We start from the raw sequence: 15,906 nt of genomic DNA, 5'->3' as shown, positions 1-15,906 counted from the left end.
AAATATTAAATTATTTCCTTGATACAGTTTTTTTTCCTTTATTGAAGTGTTGAAAATTTTTTATTAATTATTAATAATTAAATTAATTAATTTAATAATTAATTATTAATTATATTAATAATTATATAATTATTGTTATTATATATTTATTATAATAATTATTATATAATAATTATATATATTATATACAATAATATATATACATTATATTATATATATATATTATATATTATATATATAATAATATTATATACAATAATATATATACAATATATATATAATATATACAAGTATATATAATTATATACATATTATATAATAAATATATAATTAATAAATATTAATAAATTAATAATTAATAATTAAAAATTAATAATAAATTTTTTTATTAATTAATTTCCAGAAACACTTTATTTTTGTTGTGTGTTTTTCTATCATTTTCTTCTTACCGGTTATTATTTGAAAAAAAAAACGGTACTGATTTTTGAGGTTCTCTTTGTACCTGGCAAACTTTTGTTGGCCGTATTTCTATGAATCTTTTTATTTTGCCTTTTTTTTTTTTATTTGACAGACATAGAGCATAAGCAGGCAGAGAGACAGGCAGAGAGGAGGAAGCAGGCTCCCCGCTGAGCAGAGAGCCCTGGCACTGGGCTCGATCCCAGGACCCTGTGATCATGACCTGAGCTGAAGGCAGAGGCTTAACCCACTGAGCCACCAGGTGCCCTTATTTTGCTTTTTATACTTTCTACACAAGTGGTCTACATACAGATGGCCTGCAAATAATGATGTTTCCTTTCCAACCTCTATATCTCTTATTTTCTTTTATATTTGACCAAGATCTCTGGTGTTATATTAAACAATACCTGTGAATCAAATGCCCCTCTGATTTGCTCCTATAGTACCATATTCCCCTCATTTGCCACACTGCTGTAGTTGGAATTTCATAATTATTGAGGTGATTATTTTTATTAATTTCCCTCATTGTATTATAAGTTCTACGAAGCCTGGAATTATACCTGATTTTTTTCACCATTGTATCCCTGGAATAATGCCTGGGATGTATTTATCTCAATAAACATTTCTTAAATGAATAAATGAATGGCCTAAGCTGATAAATAAGAATGAAAGAAAATCATAATAGATGAGGACCATAATTTTCTTATCTTGCCTTTCCTCCCCTGTTCCAATTACAAGCTCATTAACACTCAGAAGCATAGTATCAGTCAGGGTATTTTGGCTGCAAGCACCAAAACTCTGGCTGGCTAAATTAAACAAGAGGGGAATTTACTGGAAGGAGATAAGGAGATGGGGATTAGATGAAAGGAAGGCTGAAACCCTACACATAGAAAAGAGCAATTCTGAGGGGGTAAAATAGGTTTGTCAGGGTGCTGTGACTGCAGCTAAACAGCTCCAATGACTCTCATCATTGTATCTCTCTGGTCAAGATCCCTGCTCCATCTCACCACCCTGACACCACCACCTGAGCTGAAACCAAGCGTTGGAAACATAATCAACAGAGTCACCCGGGCACTCCTACTCAGGTTTTCATATGCTATTTATGTTTCATTTTTCTCATGTACAAGTTTGGTCTATTTGGAGTTTATATGTATATATTATTATGTATATATGCATAAACATTATGACATATATATATATATATATACACACACAAGTTTTTTCTCTTACAAACGGATACCCAGAGATTCAACCCTGTATATTTAAAATATCATCTTTTCCCTCAGTGATTGGAGATGCCACTTAAATCATACACTAAAATCTTCCATATGCTTGTGCCTATTTCTTGTCTTCCTGTTCCATTGGTCTGTCCATTCATGAACCAATACTACGTTGCTTTAATTATAGAGGTTTTATAGTATGTTTTAATAGGTGATATGGGCAGTATAATCTCCTGTTCTTTTGGGCAGTAGGGCAACTTGCCTAGCTCCAGGAAAACGAACAAAAGCCAAAACCATGTATTGATATTGTTATTGGGGTCCTGTTAAATTTATATATTAACTTTGGAAGAACTGGCACCCAAGAATAAGAGATGTTTCCACTAATTCAAATCTACTTCTGCATTTTGGGGTGCATATTAAGGTTTTCCTCATTACAGGCTTTGCACATTTCTTGTTAAGTATTTCCTTTTGATATTGTTTGTATCACACTAGTTATTGGTACTTGTATATGTGAAAGCTAATGCTCCCTATGTTAATTTTTATCTTATTACATTACTGTATTACTTACTACTGTGCTGTATTAGTTTTCATTTTTATTTTCTTGTGTTTCCCACCCAAACATTCAGGTCATCTGTATGTACTTGCCTCTTCCTTCGCAATCTTGATTTCCCTCAGTTTTGTCTAATTGCTTTGTTCTTTACAGATACAATGTTAAAATGTAATGGAGGTAGCAGATATCCTGTCTTGTTCCTTGACCTTCCGCTTACTTTCCTTTGATGATAATGGCAATAGTGTTTCCCTATTCAACAAGATGCTAGATTTTTCCTCCCAAAGATTTATTTATTTTTAAAGGGGGGAGGGGAATCTTCAAGCCAACTCCACGCTGAACACAGAGCCCAACAATGCGGGGCTCCGTCTCAAGACCCGTGAGATCATGATCTGAGCAGAAACCAAGAGTTGGATGCTTAACCAAATGAGCCCACCCAGGTACCCTTAGATTTTACTTTTTAAAAAATCAGAAATGGGTGTTGAATTTTGCCAAAGGCTTTTCCATCATCCACGGAGATAACCATGTTTGTTCTTAGATCTACTACTATGTGAATTATATGAACACATTTCCTAATTATCGAACCATCTTTGCATCAGTCATGCTAAATCACCTTAAAACATGCTATAAATAAAATACTGTTTACTAGTATTTTATTTAGGACTTTTGCAGCAATATTCATATGTGAGATTGGTCTGTGAGTTTTTTGTGAATCTTTACTCAGATTTAGATATTAACATTTTACTTGCTTTATAAAAAGAAAACTAAACTTTCCTTCATTTTTCTACATTTTGTAAGTTTACCTGACATTAGTGATTATTTGGTACTTTCCTCTTGAATCCATCTAGGCTGAGCCCTTTTTTGTGGGAGTTAATTCTTTGATAACTTTCTCTATTCCTTCTGTGGAAATTTTTGCCACTTTCTACCTCCAATAGGATTAATTTCAGTGAATTCTATTTTCCTAGTAATCATTTATCACATTTATTTGTACTAAGTTATGAGGGTACTCCGATGTTTGTTTGAATACCCGGTTTTACTGGTTATTTCTCCCTTTTATTTATTTTTTAATTTATTTTTGGCATTCTTGCTTTCTTGATTGAGCAAACTAAAGGATTGTCTTTTTTTTTTTTTTAACAAACTGTCATTTATTTTACATATAATTACTTTCTGCTTTTATTTATTAAAGAATTTCGGGGAGAAACCCCTATGTCACAACTATGAGATTCTATTAAATCTATTAATTGATTCTATTAAATCAGCAATAGGGGAAATCCATAGTTTTTGAATACTTCATGTAAATAATGAAAATTTAAATTAGTGACGTAAATTCACTCAAAAAAGAAAGTAAACGAAATAGATGGCAATAAGGATAAAGTGCTCAACCTTCTTCAAGCCAGACGCTGACAAAATAGACGTCAACTGCCAACTCTTTCTCCTAGATTGGCCCCTGGATGTGGACTACTATTGGATGATGACATACTAGAACAATCTGAATTCACGGCTACTGACCCAAGTATAGGGCAACCATCTCTGCGCGCACCCAGGCATTTTAACCAGAACCAGGATAGAAGTATAGTTTTTTCCATGTAGATCTTTAAAAATATTCTACTACTAACAATCCATAACAGCAAGGGGGCAGCATTTATGCAACTCAGTCCCCACTAGTAATTAAGACTAAGCTGAACTGTACCCAAATGACCTGAAACTTACTATAGCTACCTTAAAACTAAAGCTAAAGCTAAAATATGCCAAAGTCTATAAGGCTGTATGAATCTCAGCAATTAAGTGTAAAATTTTGTTTACCAATGTTTAGTATTTAAAGGAATTTATTTCCTGGGGCGCCTGGGTGGCTCAGTAGGTTGAAGTCTCTGCCTTCAGCTCAGGTCATGGTCTCAGGGTCCTGGGATGGAGCCCCGCATCAGGTGCTCTGCTCAGCAGGGAACCTGCTTCCTCCTCTCTCTCTGCCTGCCTCTCTGCCTACTTGTAATCTCTGTCTATCAAATAAATAAATAAAATCTTTAAAAAAAAATAAAGGAATTTATTTCCTGAAACCTTATCTACCATCTTCAATTTCAATTCTATTTGACAGACATTAAGAGCAGACCAGGAAAATATTTATAACAAATAAAAAGCAAGCATACAAAATTACACACGTAGTAATGGTTTCACAAAACAAAATATTAAATATGCCTTATTTTATACACCAAAATATTCAGAGCGGTAGTAACCCTTGAAGGTAAAAATCCCTGTCTTACTCATCTTTATAGAGCCATCCTACAGAAGAGTGCCCGGTACCAAGTAGGTATTGTAAGTGCTTCCTGAAAAACATGAAAGTGAATAATATCCATCTTCCAAAAAAAGGTACTCGATCAAGTAAATATATGAAATTTTAATATTTTCATCTGAAATATATAAAGGACTAAAGACAAAGTCAATACCTAACTAAAATTCTCTTAAGTAACTTCATTATTACAAAGTTAAATCTTGAGTCAAAAATCCAACTCTAAAAATATAGTCTCAAAAATCGCATATCTACATAGAATACGGAGACACTCAATTGTCTGATGCTGCATCATCATCATCCACTGCAGCATAGATGGCTTGATTCCTCCTCTTAATTTTCTTTCTTTGTTCAGGTTCATGTTCATCACTCAGCCTCTTCAAGGGCAACTCGGTTAAGTCGTTTCCAAACCCTGACTCTGGAGCCTCACCGAGTTTCCCCTCTCTGCCATCTGGGGAACCCAACGTATCATCAGAAGATACAACCATGGAACCCGGCAAGATCCTGACATCAGAGAAGCTTGCAGAGAAGTCAGAAGCTTGATCAGAAGAAGGTTCTACAGATGGTGTATTCATGTCACTCTGCGTACTTACAATACTATCTTCATCTTCCTCTTCTTCATCTAACATTATTTCATCTGGATTAATAGAGGATAGGGCAGATGTATCTGTGTTATATTCACTACGATCTTCTCCAGAGTCATTACTCTCCACATCATCTTGCTGTTCATATTCACCACACAAGTGATGTTCCTCCTTGGCCTTCTGAAGCCTGACATTCATGTCAGTGATGCCAAGTTGGGCACAAAATTCAGTAGTTTGAGGATTAATCCTATGAACCAACTGCATTTGTGTTTGTGGCCTGCTAGGGTCATAACAAGCAGCTGTTATGCTGAAGTTACATGGAACTTTGAGGTCATGATTCAGTATTTCCAATACTTTGTTCATAGCTTCTTCCGTTGCACTATAATCCCACCTACAAAAGTCCAAAACAATAGCTTTTTACATTTTACTAGCCTCAGACAACAAAAGATGAAATCTAAATACAGACTTCATATAAACCATATGTAAAAATTCCATCTAATAAAATTATAGTTAATTTTCCAAAGGACCGTTTTGAAATAAAAACAATTCTTAGACAAAACTGTTCTTAATTCACCCTCTAAAACAAGTATAAATCACTTTACTGTGTGAACCAAATCTCTGCCATATTACAGTTCTATGCATGCTCATTCATTTATACACTTATTTGGGTTGGTATTCCATCATCCATTTTTATATCCCTTAGAAGGAAAATTTATAGTTTTCCATACCAGTCAGTAAACCCTGAATTACTCTGACATTCATTTAACAATAATTCCCTTGATTTAAAAAAATAAGAAAAGTAAGAGGTGGATGGGACAAAAGTTGGGCACGCAACAGAGACAGCAAACCCTAAATAAGGTCAGACGTACCTTGCATGCAGGCCATTATTTTCAGGCATATTCCATAGACGCTCAGTCACATTAATAAGATCATCAGTAGCCCTGAGAACAGTGAGCCATTCAATATCATACTCTAAGTACTCAGGAGCACTGGGGTCATGTTCTATTTCTATCACCTATAAAAGGAAATCAGTAATTTTAAGAAATACATTTCTATTTTTAATATTCAAAGAATTTCAATATAACAAAATGTAAATGGATTTAATAGCTTACAAACACTAACATAACTTAAGTATCCCCCCAAAATTCTCAGAATATATAAATTATAGAGCATAAATAAATTCTAAAGGGAAAATTATTATGTTTCTAATCATTGGAAGAGCAAAACTATATCGTAAAGTTCTTTCATTTTCTTTTTACCTGAAGAAAGTCTCTATGTGGTAAGCATTTGTCCAAGGCTAAAAATTTGGTTGCTTTGGCTGTCTGTCCTTTATCCTTGGCCTAGAAATGTGAACCATGATTTAAGAAAAAAATGTTAAAGCATCATAGGTAATTCATAGACAGAATAGGATGGAAGCAATCTTTATTAAACATACCCCCGAGTCATGTGTCAAAGCAGCAACTGTCACCATTCCAAAAGAAGTCAGTTCTATAACCACTTGTATAATGACGGGCAAGGCACTTAAACTCTCTGGGCTTCAACGTCCTTACAAAAGTCAAAGGTAGACACAAATGCTGATGCTAATGATACTGGATTTTTTTTATTTAATATTAAAAAGTAAATTAAAAAAAGAGAATCAGATAATGATACAGTTAAATCAAAGCACATCATACAAAGGTTAATGATAACAGAAGAGCTTAAAAGTAATCTGGCAGATTGAAAGAAATTGTATAATTTCTTCTCAACAAATTTTAGAAGAAATTATAGGGAAAAATCTTTATAACCTTGGGTCGGGCAAAGATCTCTTCGATATAACACCAAAAGTGGATATGATACAGTCACAGGATGAATATTGTTCAACAACAAAAATGAAAGAAATACTAAACCTGCTACCTGAAGGAACCTCAAAAACAAGCAAAGGAAAGAAACCACAAGCCAAAGACTGTAGATTTTGGTCCCACTTATATAAATGTTCAGAAAAGACAAATCCAGATAGACAAAAAGCAGATTAGTGGGCGGCCAGGGCTGCGGGTGGGAACGAGACTCACAGGAAAAAGACACAAAAGATCTTCTGGGGTGCTGGAAATGTTCTCAAACTGGGCTATGTGATGTTTGCTCTGGAAACATCTAGAACTCTGGAAATACACTATAACTCACTCACCGAATGGTACATTTAAATAGGTGAATTTTATATTATGTAAATTATACACCAATGAAACTATTTTTTTTTTTTAAATGAACTGGCAGAAAGAAACATGGGCAGGAGGTGGTGGGTCACAAACATGAAGATTATATTGGATGCAGTAAAAAAGTGACTCAGGGAGAACAGTAAGGAAGCAGGTTCTGTTCCATCCTGCTGTCGGCCAGGTTTCAGTTCTCTGGTGGTGACAGACTAAGAGAAGTGCAAGGCACACAGACTACAGACAGATGGTAGCAGCAGGGCAGTTCTGAGGAAAGGTGATTTCTGGTGTTGGACAAGGGGCTCAAACAGAACACTGGCAAAGTCAGAGGAGGTTGAGGAGCTAAGAAAAAGGGATCAAACATATTCATTCAGAAACTGAAGTCCCTGAGGTTGACAACAGAAGAGGATGGGGAGGAAAGTACCAAATCTGATACTTCAGTAAAAATCCAGGAGTGTCATGAGCCCTAGGAGATAGAAGACAGTAACACAGATGGAGAAAAGGTGACGGGTATGAACGGATGACTTGGACATTAAAAGAGGATAATCACTTTGGCAGTGGCCCAAAGGAAAAGAAAAGGAGTAACCTTGACTCTTCATCTCAGTGAAACTGGGGAGTGAGGATAAACCCACAACAGGAAGGGCCCACAGGAATGTTTTCAAACATAACTTTCCAAACTGTATTTGAGTAACATCATTAAAGTGCACCCCAACCACAGAAAAGTGTTGGGTCAAGTTCAGGAAGCACTGCACACCACATTCCAGTGCCCATTAACACATTCGAGAACCTCAGAAATTATAGAAGATCTTGAGAAGAAATCTCTAGCCTCGTTACCCCAGAATTTTCTAAACGTTTTCCCTATAGAATACTTTATGGGGAAAGTCAGATTTTGGTGAGAACGGGAGGGGAAAGAGAGAACCACACATTTCCATAAAAGCCTAATTGTAAGTATAAATTGATTCTCTACCTTCCATCAAGCACTATCATTCAAGCAATTTCCCAAAGAAAACTCTGGGAGTTCCTCTCTGTCACCAAATCCTGATGATTGTGCTTCCGAAATCTCTCTGGAACCCGTGTTCTTTGTGTTCCCTCTTCGCCACAGTTTAGAATCTCATCTCTTGCTTAAATATGCCTCCCATTTTCCTTCCTACAATCCATACACAAAACTGCTATGAAACTAACCTTTCTGAAATGAAAATCTGGTTTCATCACTCCCCAACTTTCCCCATTACCTTCTGGTTAAAACTCAAATTCCAGAGCATGACCCAGAAGGCAGCTATGATCTCATTCCAGCCTCATCTCTTCCTCTACCTCGGTCAAAGGGACTGTTGCAGTCCCCCAGCACATGCCAGTGGCAGGCATTCAGGCCACTAGTCTCTGCACACACTGATCACTCTACCTGGATGGTGTTACCTAGATTCAACTGCTCCTGGAACAGTCAATTCCTTTGGAAAACCTTCTTCATGTCTTCATCTCCTGTCCACATCCCCATCTGAGCACAGTATGGCGGAGGAACTCCTACAGTCTCCTGGCACTTTTCATCACTGATTTATTACACTATCTTATAAGCACCTGCATGTCTCTTCCTCCCAAGGATATGGAGTTACTTGCAAAAGCAAAGTTGTCTTTGATCTCCTTCTCTCAATTTTTGAGTGTGCCCACAGGACCTTAGGCAACACATATTTGGTAAGTGTTTGTTAAATGAGAGAATGACATTTTTGGTTTCTACCTGATGCTGCATTAAGGCTGCAAACTTCACATGAAGGTGTGCAGAAAACCAGTATGTCGGCTTGAAGTGCTCTAAGAGCTCTGAGGCAGCAGGACTTCCCAAGGTGTTATTTTCCACTTCTTGTCGGAAAAAAGATTTAGTCTTCAGAAGCTGCTGCTTATTTCCATAATGATAGATCTTTCTTGGCCAATCATGAGATAAGAATATGTCCATAGGCTGCTTCAGCTTTAAAAGAAGAAAGAAAACTTTTTAAAACACAGATCAAAAGCAATCCCTGACTGCTTCTCCACTACCGCACAACCGTTTGCCCACTTCGAGCTTTAGGTTTCTGTGGAATTCATTCCAAGGAAACTTTATTTAAGAAGGTCACAGAAACACTAAGAAATCCTAAACTCACTCATCTAAGCCAGAAGAAACCGCTTTCTCTCTCCTCACAAATCACCCGTCTTCCATGGCAAGGCAGGGCCATGCAGACACACTTTGATCAGACGGTCAGCCAGCTATGGTCTTTCATACGGGGCCTCTAAAAATATATAATAACCATCGTTCTTTTCCTTTCTAGTGAAGAAACTGTTTTAAGATACACAGACACCAGATTTCATGAGATCTCTAATGTAAATAGTATAGTAAAACCCAAAGGTATACTCCCTTTTTCCCCCCTAATAGACTCATATAGCATACACCCAAAAAACTCTGTTTACTACATAAATTACAGTAGAGGTATTTAAGGTGGCTGGTGTCTTCATGGGAAGGTCACAAAATACACTCCATACTTTACTGATCCCCAGCACCTTCAAGTAATCTGCAAAAAATACCTGGAAAACTAAATTAAAATAACTTAAGTGTTTAAGATGATATAAGATGACAGATATGACTAATCACTGAATAACTAATTCAGGCAGTAAGTGCAATGAAATTTCAGAATAGGCTGATGGTTTTAAACTAGAACACTGTTGGGACACCTGGGTGGCTCAGCTGGTTAATTGTCTGCCCCTTAATCTCAGCTGAGGTCTCGACCTCAAGGTTGTGAGTTCAAGCCTCTCAACCTCTCTTGGGCCCCACTCTAGGCATGGAGCCTACGAAAAAAACCAAACAAAACAAAAAACCAGAACACTGGTATCTAAGGCAGTTCTTCAAAGACTGGCAGGGCTGAAATGAGTAACAGGGAAAAAGCATTCAAGGCAGAGAACTGTTATGAACAGGATATTAAAGAAATGCCTGCAAAGCATCCTCATGCTCCTGTTGGGACTGTCAGGTACGGTGCGAGGGCCTGAGAGCATCAGCCAGGCTCCATCCCTTAACTCCTTGGGAAATCCAGGGCAGGCTACTTACCTATCTGAGCCTTGGCCTCGCATCCTTAATATGACAAAGTCAGAGTAACACCAGTTCACAGAATTGTGTGGCAATTACATGACATACCATGTGTGGAAACTGCTTACTTAGCCCAGTGTCAGGCATTTAATGCATTCTCAAACAAAAATCTGGTTTCACCTACTCTCCAGTTAAGCCAGTTCCAATACCCCCTTCACAATTTTACCATATTCTCTATCATTTTTTACCACTATTTATTTCCTATTTAATACCGTTATCTGAAATACTTTAATATTTTCTTTAAAGTTTCAGTTTATGCCAATATATATTCTTTAGCCTTAGTCTAAGTAGTAATATCTGAAGTCATGGATTAAATGCTCTATTTTATTATTACTCCCTAAAATAAATTCATAACATTAGAATTAAAAAATGTTCATCAGTGAACCTTCTAAAAGCAACTCAAGATCCAAATTTTAGAAATACTGAATTAAGTTCTTCTTGGAAGTCGTATACCAAAATGATCAAAGTACACTTTGGTACACAATTGCTTTCACAAATTTTCAAGTCTGCTGTAATGTACTTTTTACATACCTGTTTTAATTTATAGACTTCAATATTTCTCACATGATATATACTCCTTATTGTAGCTGGATTATAAGGGGGGCACTCAAAATGACCTTAAATTAAAGAAGAGAAATAAGCTATATTCAACTCCCTTAAATACTGCAAATACAAATATATACATACACTTCTCCAAAACTGAGGTCTGTCATTAAAGCTTGTGGTTCTTAAAAATTTTATGAAGACACTGCTTTTAAAATGTTGGTATTTTCTACTAATAAGTGATCACTAACTATAAATCTAAATAATTGAGGGGCTTATGAATTTTTAAATTAAATTATATTTAATATGGAATATGTTGTTTATTCACATAGTTTAAAATTTAAAAGATACCATCAGAATGGAATAAGAAGAATTCCTCCAGAGAGCAGACCACTGATGCATAGGGCTGGGGTGGGAACAGGGATTAACCACAAAACTTTTGGGAATGATAGAAACGTTATAATTTAGATGGTTGCACAACCTATAAATTTACTAAAAAAAAAAATCACTGAATTATATACTTCCAAAGATATGTAAATTTTACCTCTACAAAGCTGCTAAAACAATGGGAGGCAGGGATCCTCCTATTCCTGTCCCCCAGCCACCAGTAACACTACCTAGAGGCAACCAGTGTTAATCAGGTTTTAGTATTTTATTCCAGGGATATCTACTATGCACATCATAATACACAAACTTCTTTATCCTTCCTTTTTTTTAAAATGCAAATGGCAATAGAGTTTATACATGTTCTGCGCCTTGTCTTTTTTTCACATATCTTAGAGTTCTTTGTATACCTCACACACAGAGCTGCTTCTCTACTTTTTAAAAAAAAATAGCTTCATTGTACTACATTGTATTGTTTTATCACGATATAGTTAATGAGTTCCTACCTTCTGCCATTACAAACAAGGCTGAAATTAAAAAAATGTGTACACATCACTTTGCACTTGTGGAATATATCTGTAAATTACATTTCTGGAAATAGAACACCTGAGTCGGAGTACTTCTGTAATTTCCACAGACTACTAGCTGTCCTCCAGAGTGGAAGACAGTTTGTACCCACACTTGCCATGAAGGAGATAGCCTATTTTTGTACTCTCATGCCAATAGTTTCGAATCATGGGGAACAGCACGGCAGGGAACAGACTTGTGATTTAACAGTTACATTGAGGATATAAGTTTTAGCTGCCAACTCATAAAATTCTGAAGTCAATGTGAACCAAAGTTATTCCTTTAACTTTAAAACCAAGGTCTAATCTTTTCAGATACAGTGGAATGAATAAGTATAGTGTAGTATATACATCTACAATGGAATACTACTCACAAATTAAAACGAATAGAGTGAGATGTATCAACATGGATTTAAACATATTGAACAATGAAGCAAGCTGCAGGAAGCCACAGGAAAAATGACACATTCACATGAAGTCTGAAGCATGATGTATCATACACTGTTTAAAGCTGTTACACATCTCCTAATGACATAATCAAGTGAATGACAAATACCAAAATTCAGAAGCATTGACTGCCTGAGGAGGAAAGGGAAGGATAAAAGGAGGAGAATGGGACTGAGGACAGATAAACAGTGAGTTTTATTTCTTTGAAATCCTAACTAAAAGTCACAAAATACAAAGACCTGATAAAACTAGATGGTGGATACATAAATAGTATGTTCTAGTGTTCTCAACATTTTCATATGTATAAACCATTTCACTAAAAAAGTAATAATAGTTCAGAGAAAAAAAATCCAATGAAAAAGTCAAACTCTATATTATACTTAAGTTACTCTGAGGCATGCCAAGTTCTAAAGTTTAAAAACAATTCTCAGAATAATACCTTTTCGATAGTCATGAGATTTAAAGATACCAGAGATGCCACCAATCCTTATGCCTCGGTATTTTACTACACCAGCCAAACCTGAAAAAGTACACAGTTAAATAAAATTACCATAAGCAGAAGCAATCTCTTTACTACCTAAGTGAATAGTATAAAGGCCTAGAAGTCCATGCAGTCCTAAAATTATTTGAAAATTAAATGTCATGATGAAGTTACTCTTTCACACAGTGATAAGCCAACAATATATAAGACAGACTAGGGAGGAGAGGCCTAGAAGCAGACAGGCAAGAGACTAAGCAGAAAGGAAGGAACGCATGAGATTAGGTGTGTTAAGGGAGAAATAGACGTAATTTGGTACCTAATCGAATATTACAGTGGGTTGGTTAGGAAAAAAGGAAAAATGTCCTATGATGGATTTGTATGTTATAAATCTGAAAGTCAACAGATATAAAGTATAAAGAACCTACAGTTTCTATATTTCATTTCTGATTGACCATCTTCAAACCTTCTCACAATATTGAGCTGTCAAAAGATCAACCAGTAATGAACTAGAGAAATTACATTCTGAAGTTATGATGTCATCATTAGAGCAATAAGCATTTATATTTTTTTAAAGATTTTATTTATTTATTTGAGAAAAAGAAAGCACACGCTAGGGGAGGAGCGGAAGAAAGAGAATCTATCAAGCAAACTCCACACTGAGCGAGGAGCTCAACATGAGGCTCTATCTCACAATGCTGAGACCATGACCTGAGCTGAAGCCAAAAGCCACACGCTCAACTGAGTAAGCTACCCCAGCACCCCACCATAAACATTTAAATAAAGAGAATAAAGGACTATATAGTCTAATAGGACTATACAAATTGAACCTGAATATAAATTGAATATATAAATTGAACCTGAATCTAATCAGGTTGTGAATCTAAACACAGATTACAAGTACTGCAAAGGATAAAATGAATGTGTTAAACAACATAGGAAATTCCAATCAGCTAAATCCAGAAAGCAGGAAATTCTGTAAGACAAATTTCTCATTTTCTTCAACAAATCAACAACATGGGGTGGGGGGAAAAAGGAACCGTTATAGCCTAAGAGGATTTAGAATCGTGACAATCAAATGAAATGTGTGGACCTGCTTTGGATTCTATTTGAACAAGTCAATTGTAAAATCAAACTCTTGGTGATAATCACAGAAATCTGAACATGAAAGCAGGCAACAGATAATGGGAATTACTGCTACTTTAGATAAGTATAATTATGGTACTGTAGCTGTGGTATTTTTAAAAACACTTATCTCCCAAAAATATGTACTGAAGTATTCACAGGCGAAATAATATGATGGCTGGGATTTGTTTTGCAATACTCCAGTCACTTCTTCCCACAAAAAAGTTTGGAGGGGAGTGAGGTTGAAATAAGGATGGCAGAATGGTAACAGTTGTTGAAGCTGGTGAATAGGTACAAAGATTCATTATATTATTCTCTATTTTTGTGTATGTTTAACAATTTCCATTATAATAAGTTTAAGTTTTTTTAGTTTAACACAGAAAAAGAAAAATAAAGGATTGCACATAGTGTAAAAGGCCTTTGCAGTTATTATTACATTATATCATCTACATTGCTTAAACACCAGATGAAGCATGGACATCTTTTCATGATTACCTAAATTAACTGTTTTAATTAAATTTTCACAATTAACTATTTAAATTAAGAGGCATTCCCAAAACACTATACATCTCAAGATGCTGCCCAACTATTATACAAATCCTGGCAGGCTCTTCCATTCCAAACAAATCAAAAAATTACCCATGAACACATACCTAAATAATAAATGTTTGGCGCCACCCAGCCACCATAGGGTAACTCTTGCAAATGATTTGAGGCTTCATGGTTCCCCCCAATGAAGATTGTGAGAACTGGGGCCTTTTTCTCTCCAGAGTAATACCTAGAACATAAGGGTAAAGTTGTCAGTTGGCATAGGAGAAATTAGGCATAGAGAAAAATCAATAACTGATGCCCATAAAACTGGGCATAGCAGAAAAGCAAAATTAAGTCCAAAGGAAAAATCTGAGCCCACTATAAAAAATTTAAAAGTTCTTTCTAAACTAATTGCCTATAGTCCTTAGGAATTCAGGAGCTGCCACCTTGGCTTCCAAGCCGGCGCGCATTGAATAAGGTCAAGCAAAAACTTTGTCAGCTCGGAACCTTAGCTTCTAGAACACGGACGAGCACAAAGCAGGCGTCCAATAAAAATTCCTGGATCAGTAAAGAAAGCAGTCCCAGAGTCCCATCAAGTACAAGGTAATCAACCTGTCAGCTCCTCCCTGCAGGTTTCCCCCTCAGGCTTCGATCCCTTCCGAAACAGACCAGACAGGTGAAAGGAAGTGAGAAAAGTGACATTTACTAAGCGCCCGTTCCTAGACACCGCGTGAACAAAGAAGGTAACTAAGGAAGACAGCAAGTCAAGGCCGGGGGTGGGGGGCAGGGGGGTTGGAACCCAGTCCGGGTTCTCTCCCACTCCCTGCTGGATAGTCACACCTCGCACCGCCAGGTCCGGGGCCCGGGGCCCGTCGCTCACCTGTAGAAGGTCTGCATGTGGCGGTACTTGGGCGGGACGGCCATGCAACGCAAGTCGGCCTCGTTGCGCACCGCCTGGAAGTCGCCGCAGCACAGCAGAAGATCTATCGGCCCGGGGCCGCGCCTCTCCGCCAGCGCCAGCGTCTCATAGATCTTGTCCAGCTCGCCGTGGCAGCAGCCGGCCACAGCCACCCGCATTCTGCCGGCTGGAGGCGGGGAGGGTTGCCTGCAAGCCCCTGCACCAGCGCCAGCCCAGGCCGGACGGCAAGGAGCGGACAGACTGTTCAGCTCCCGCCAACACTGCCCGAACCCACCCCTCGAAAACACGCCCGAAATAGAATTCACTTCCGGTTCCCAAATCTCGCGAGAGAGGGATGGGCAAGGGCAAGAATTACGGGATGTGAGTGAGCTTTCCGGTGGGATGGGGCTTTGCCAGTCTTCTGGGTCGTCGGATTCCGGCAGTGTGACGGATGGTAAAAGTCAAACTCAGGAAAGGTCTGCGTGACTGAGTCGGTTTAGCGTCTGCTCTCTGCTGAGGACATATCCCAGCGTTCTGGGACTGCCTGCCCCGTGGAGCTCCTAGTT

General features: G+C 37.2%; 1 protein-coding gene across 1 annotated transcript; it reads right to left on the bottom strand.

The window, feature by feature from the left end:
* Window positions 1-391: 391 nt before the first annotated feature.
* On the bottom strand, window positions 392-15,635 carry DBR1 (debranching RNA lariats 1). Its single transcript, XM_046003359.1, has 8 exons — window positions 15,323-15,635; window positions 14,565-14,689; window positions 12,748-12,828; window positions 10,900-10,985; window positions 8,998-9,222; window positions 6,348-6,428; window positions 5,958-6,103; window positions 392-5,479 (listed from the first exon to the last, which is right to left on the bottom strand). Exons 1-8 carry the CDS (start codon window positions 15,517-15,519, stop codon window positions 4,777-4,779), a joined length of 1,644 nt encoding a protein of 547 aa, XP_045859315.1. The 5' UTR covers window positions 15,520-15,635; the 3' UTR covers window positions 392-4,776.
* Between the last annotated feature and the right edge of the window lie 271 nt (window positions 15,636-15,906).

Source organism: Meles meles, chromosome 4 (genome assembly GCF_922984935.1).
Source record: "Meles meles chromosome 4, mMelMel3.1 paternal haplotype, whole genome shotgun sequence".
Lineage (NCBI taxonomy): Eukaryota > Metazoa > Chordata > Mammalia > Carnivora > Mustelidae > Meles > Meles meles.
The sequence above is the reverse complement of the archived record's forward strand: the minus strand, read 5'-3'. Positions and strand labels throughout refer to the sequence as shown.

Coding starts and splice junctions, on each gene's coding strand:
- DBR1 (XM_046003359.1), bottom strand. CDS start 15,519: ATGCGGGTGGCTGTGGCCGGCTGCTGCCACGGCGAGCTGGACAAGATC. Junction 14,690..15,322: donor CACATGCAGACCTTCTACAG/GTGAGCGACGGG, acceptor CTTATGTTCTAG/GTATTACTCTGGAGAGAAAA. Junction 10,986..12,747: donor ATCTCATGACTATCGAAAAG/GTATTATTCTGA, acceptor CTTTAATTTAAG/GTCATTTTGAGTGCCCCCCT.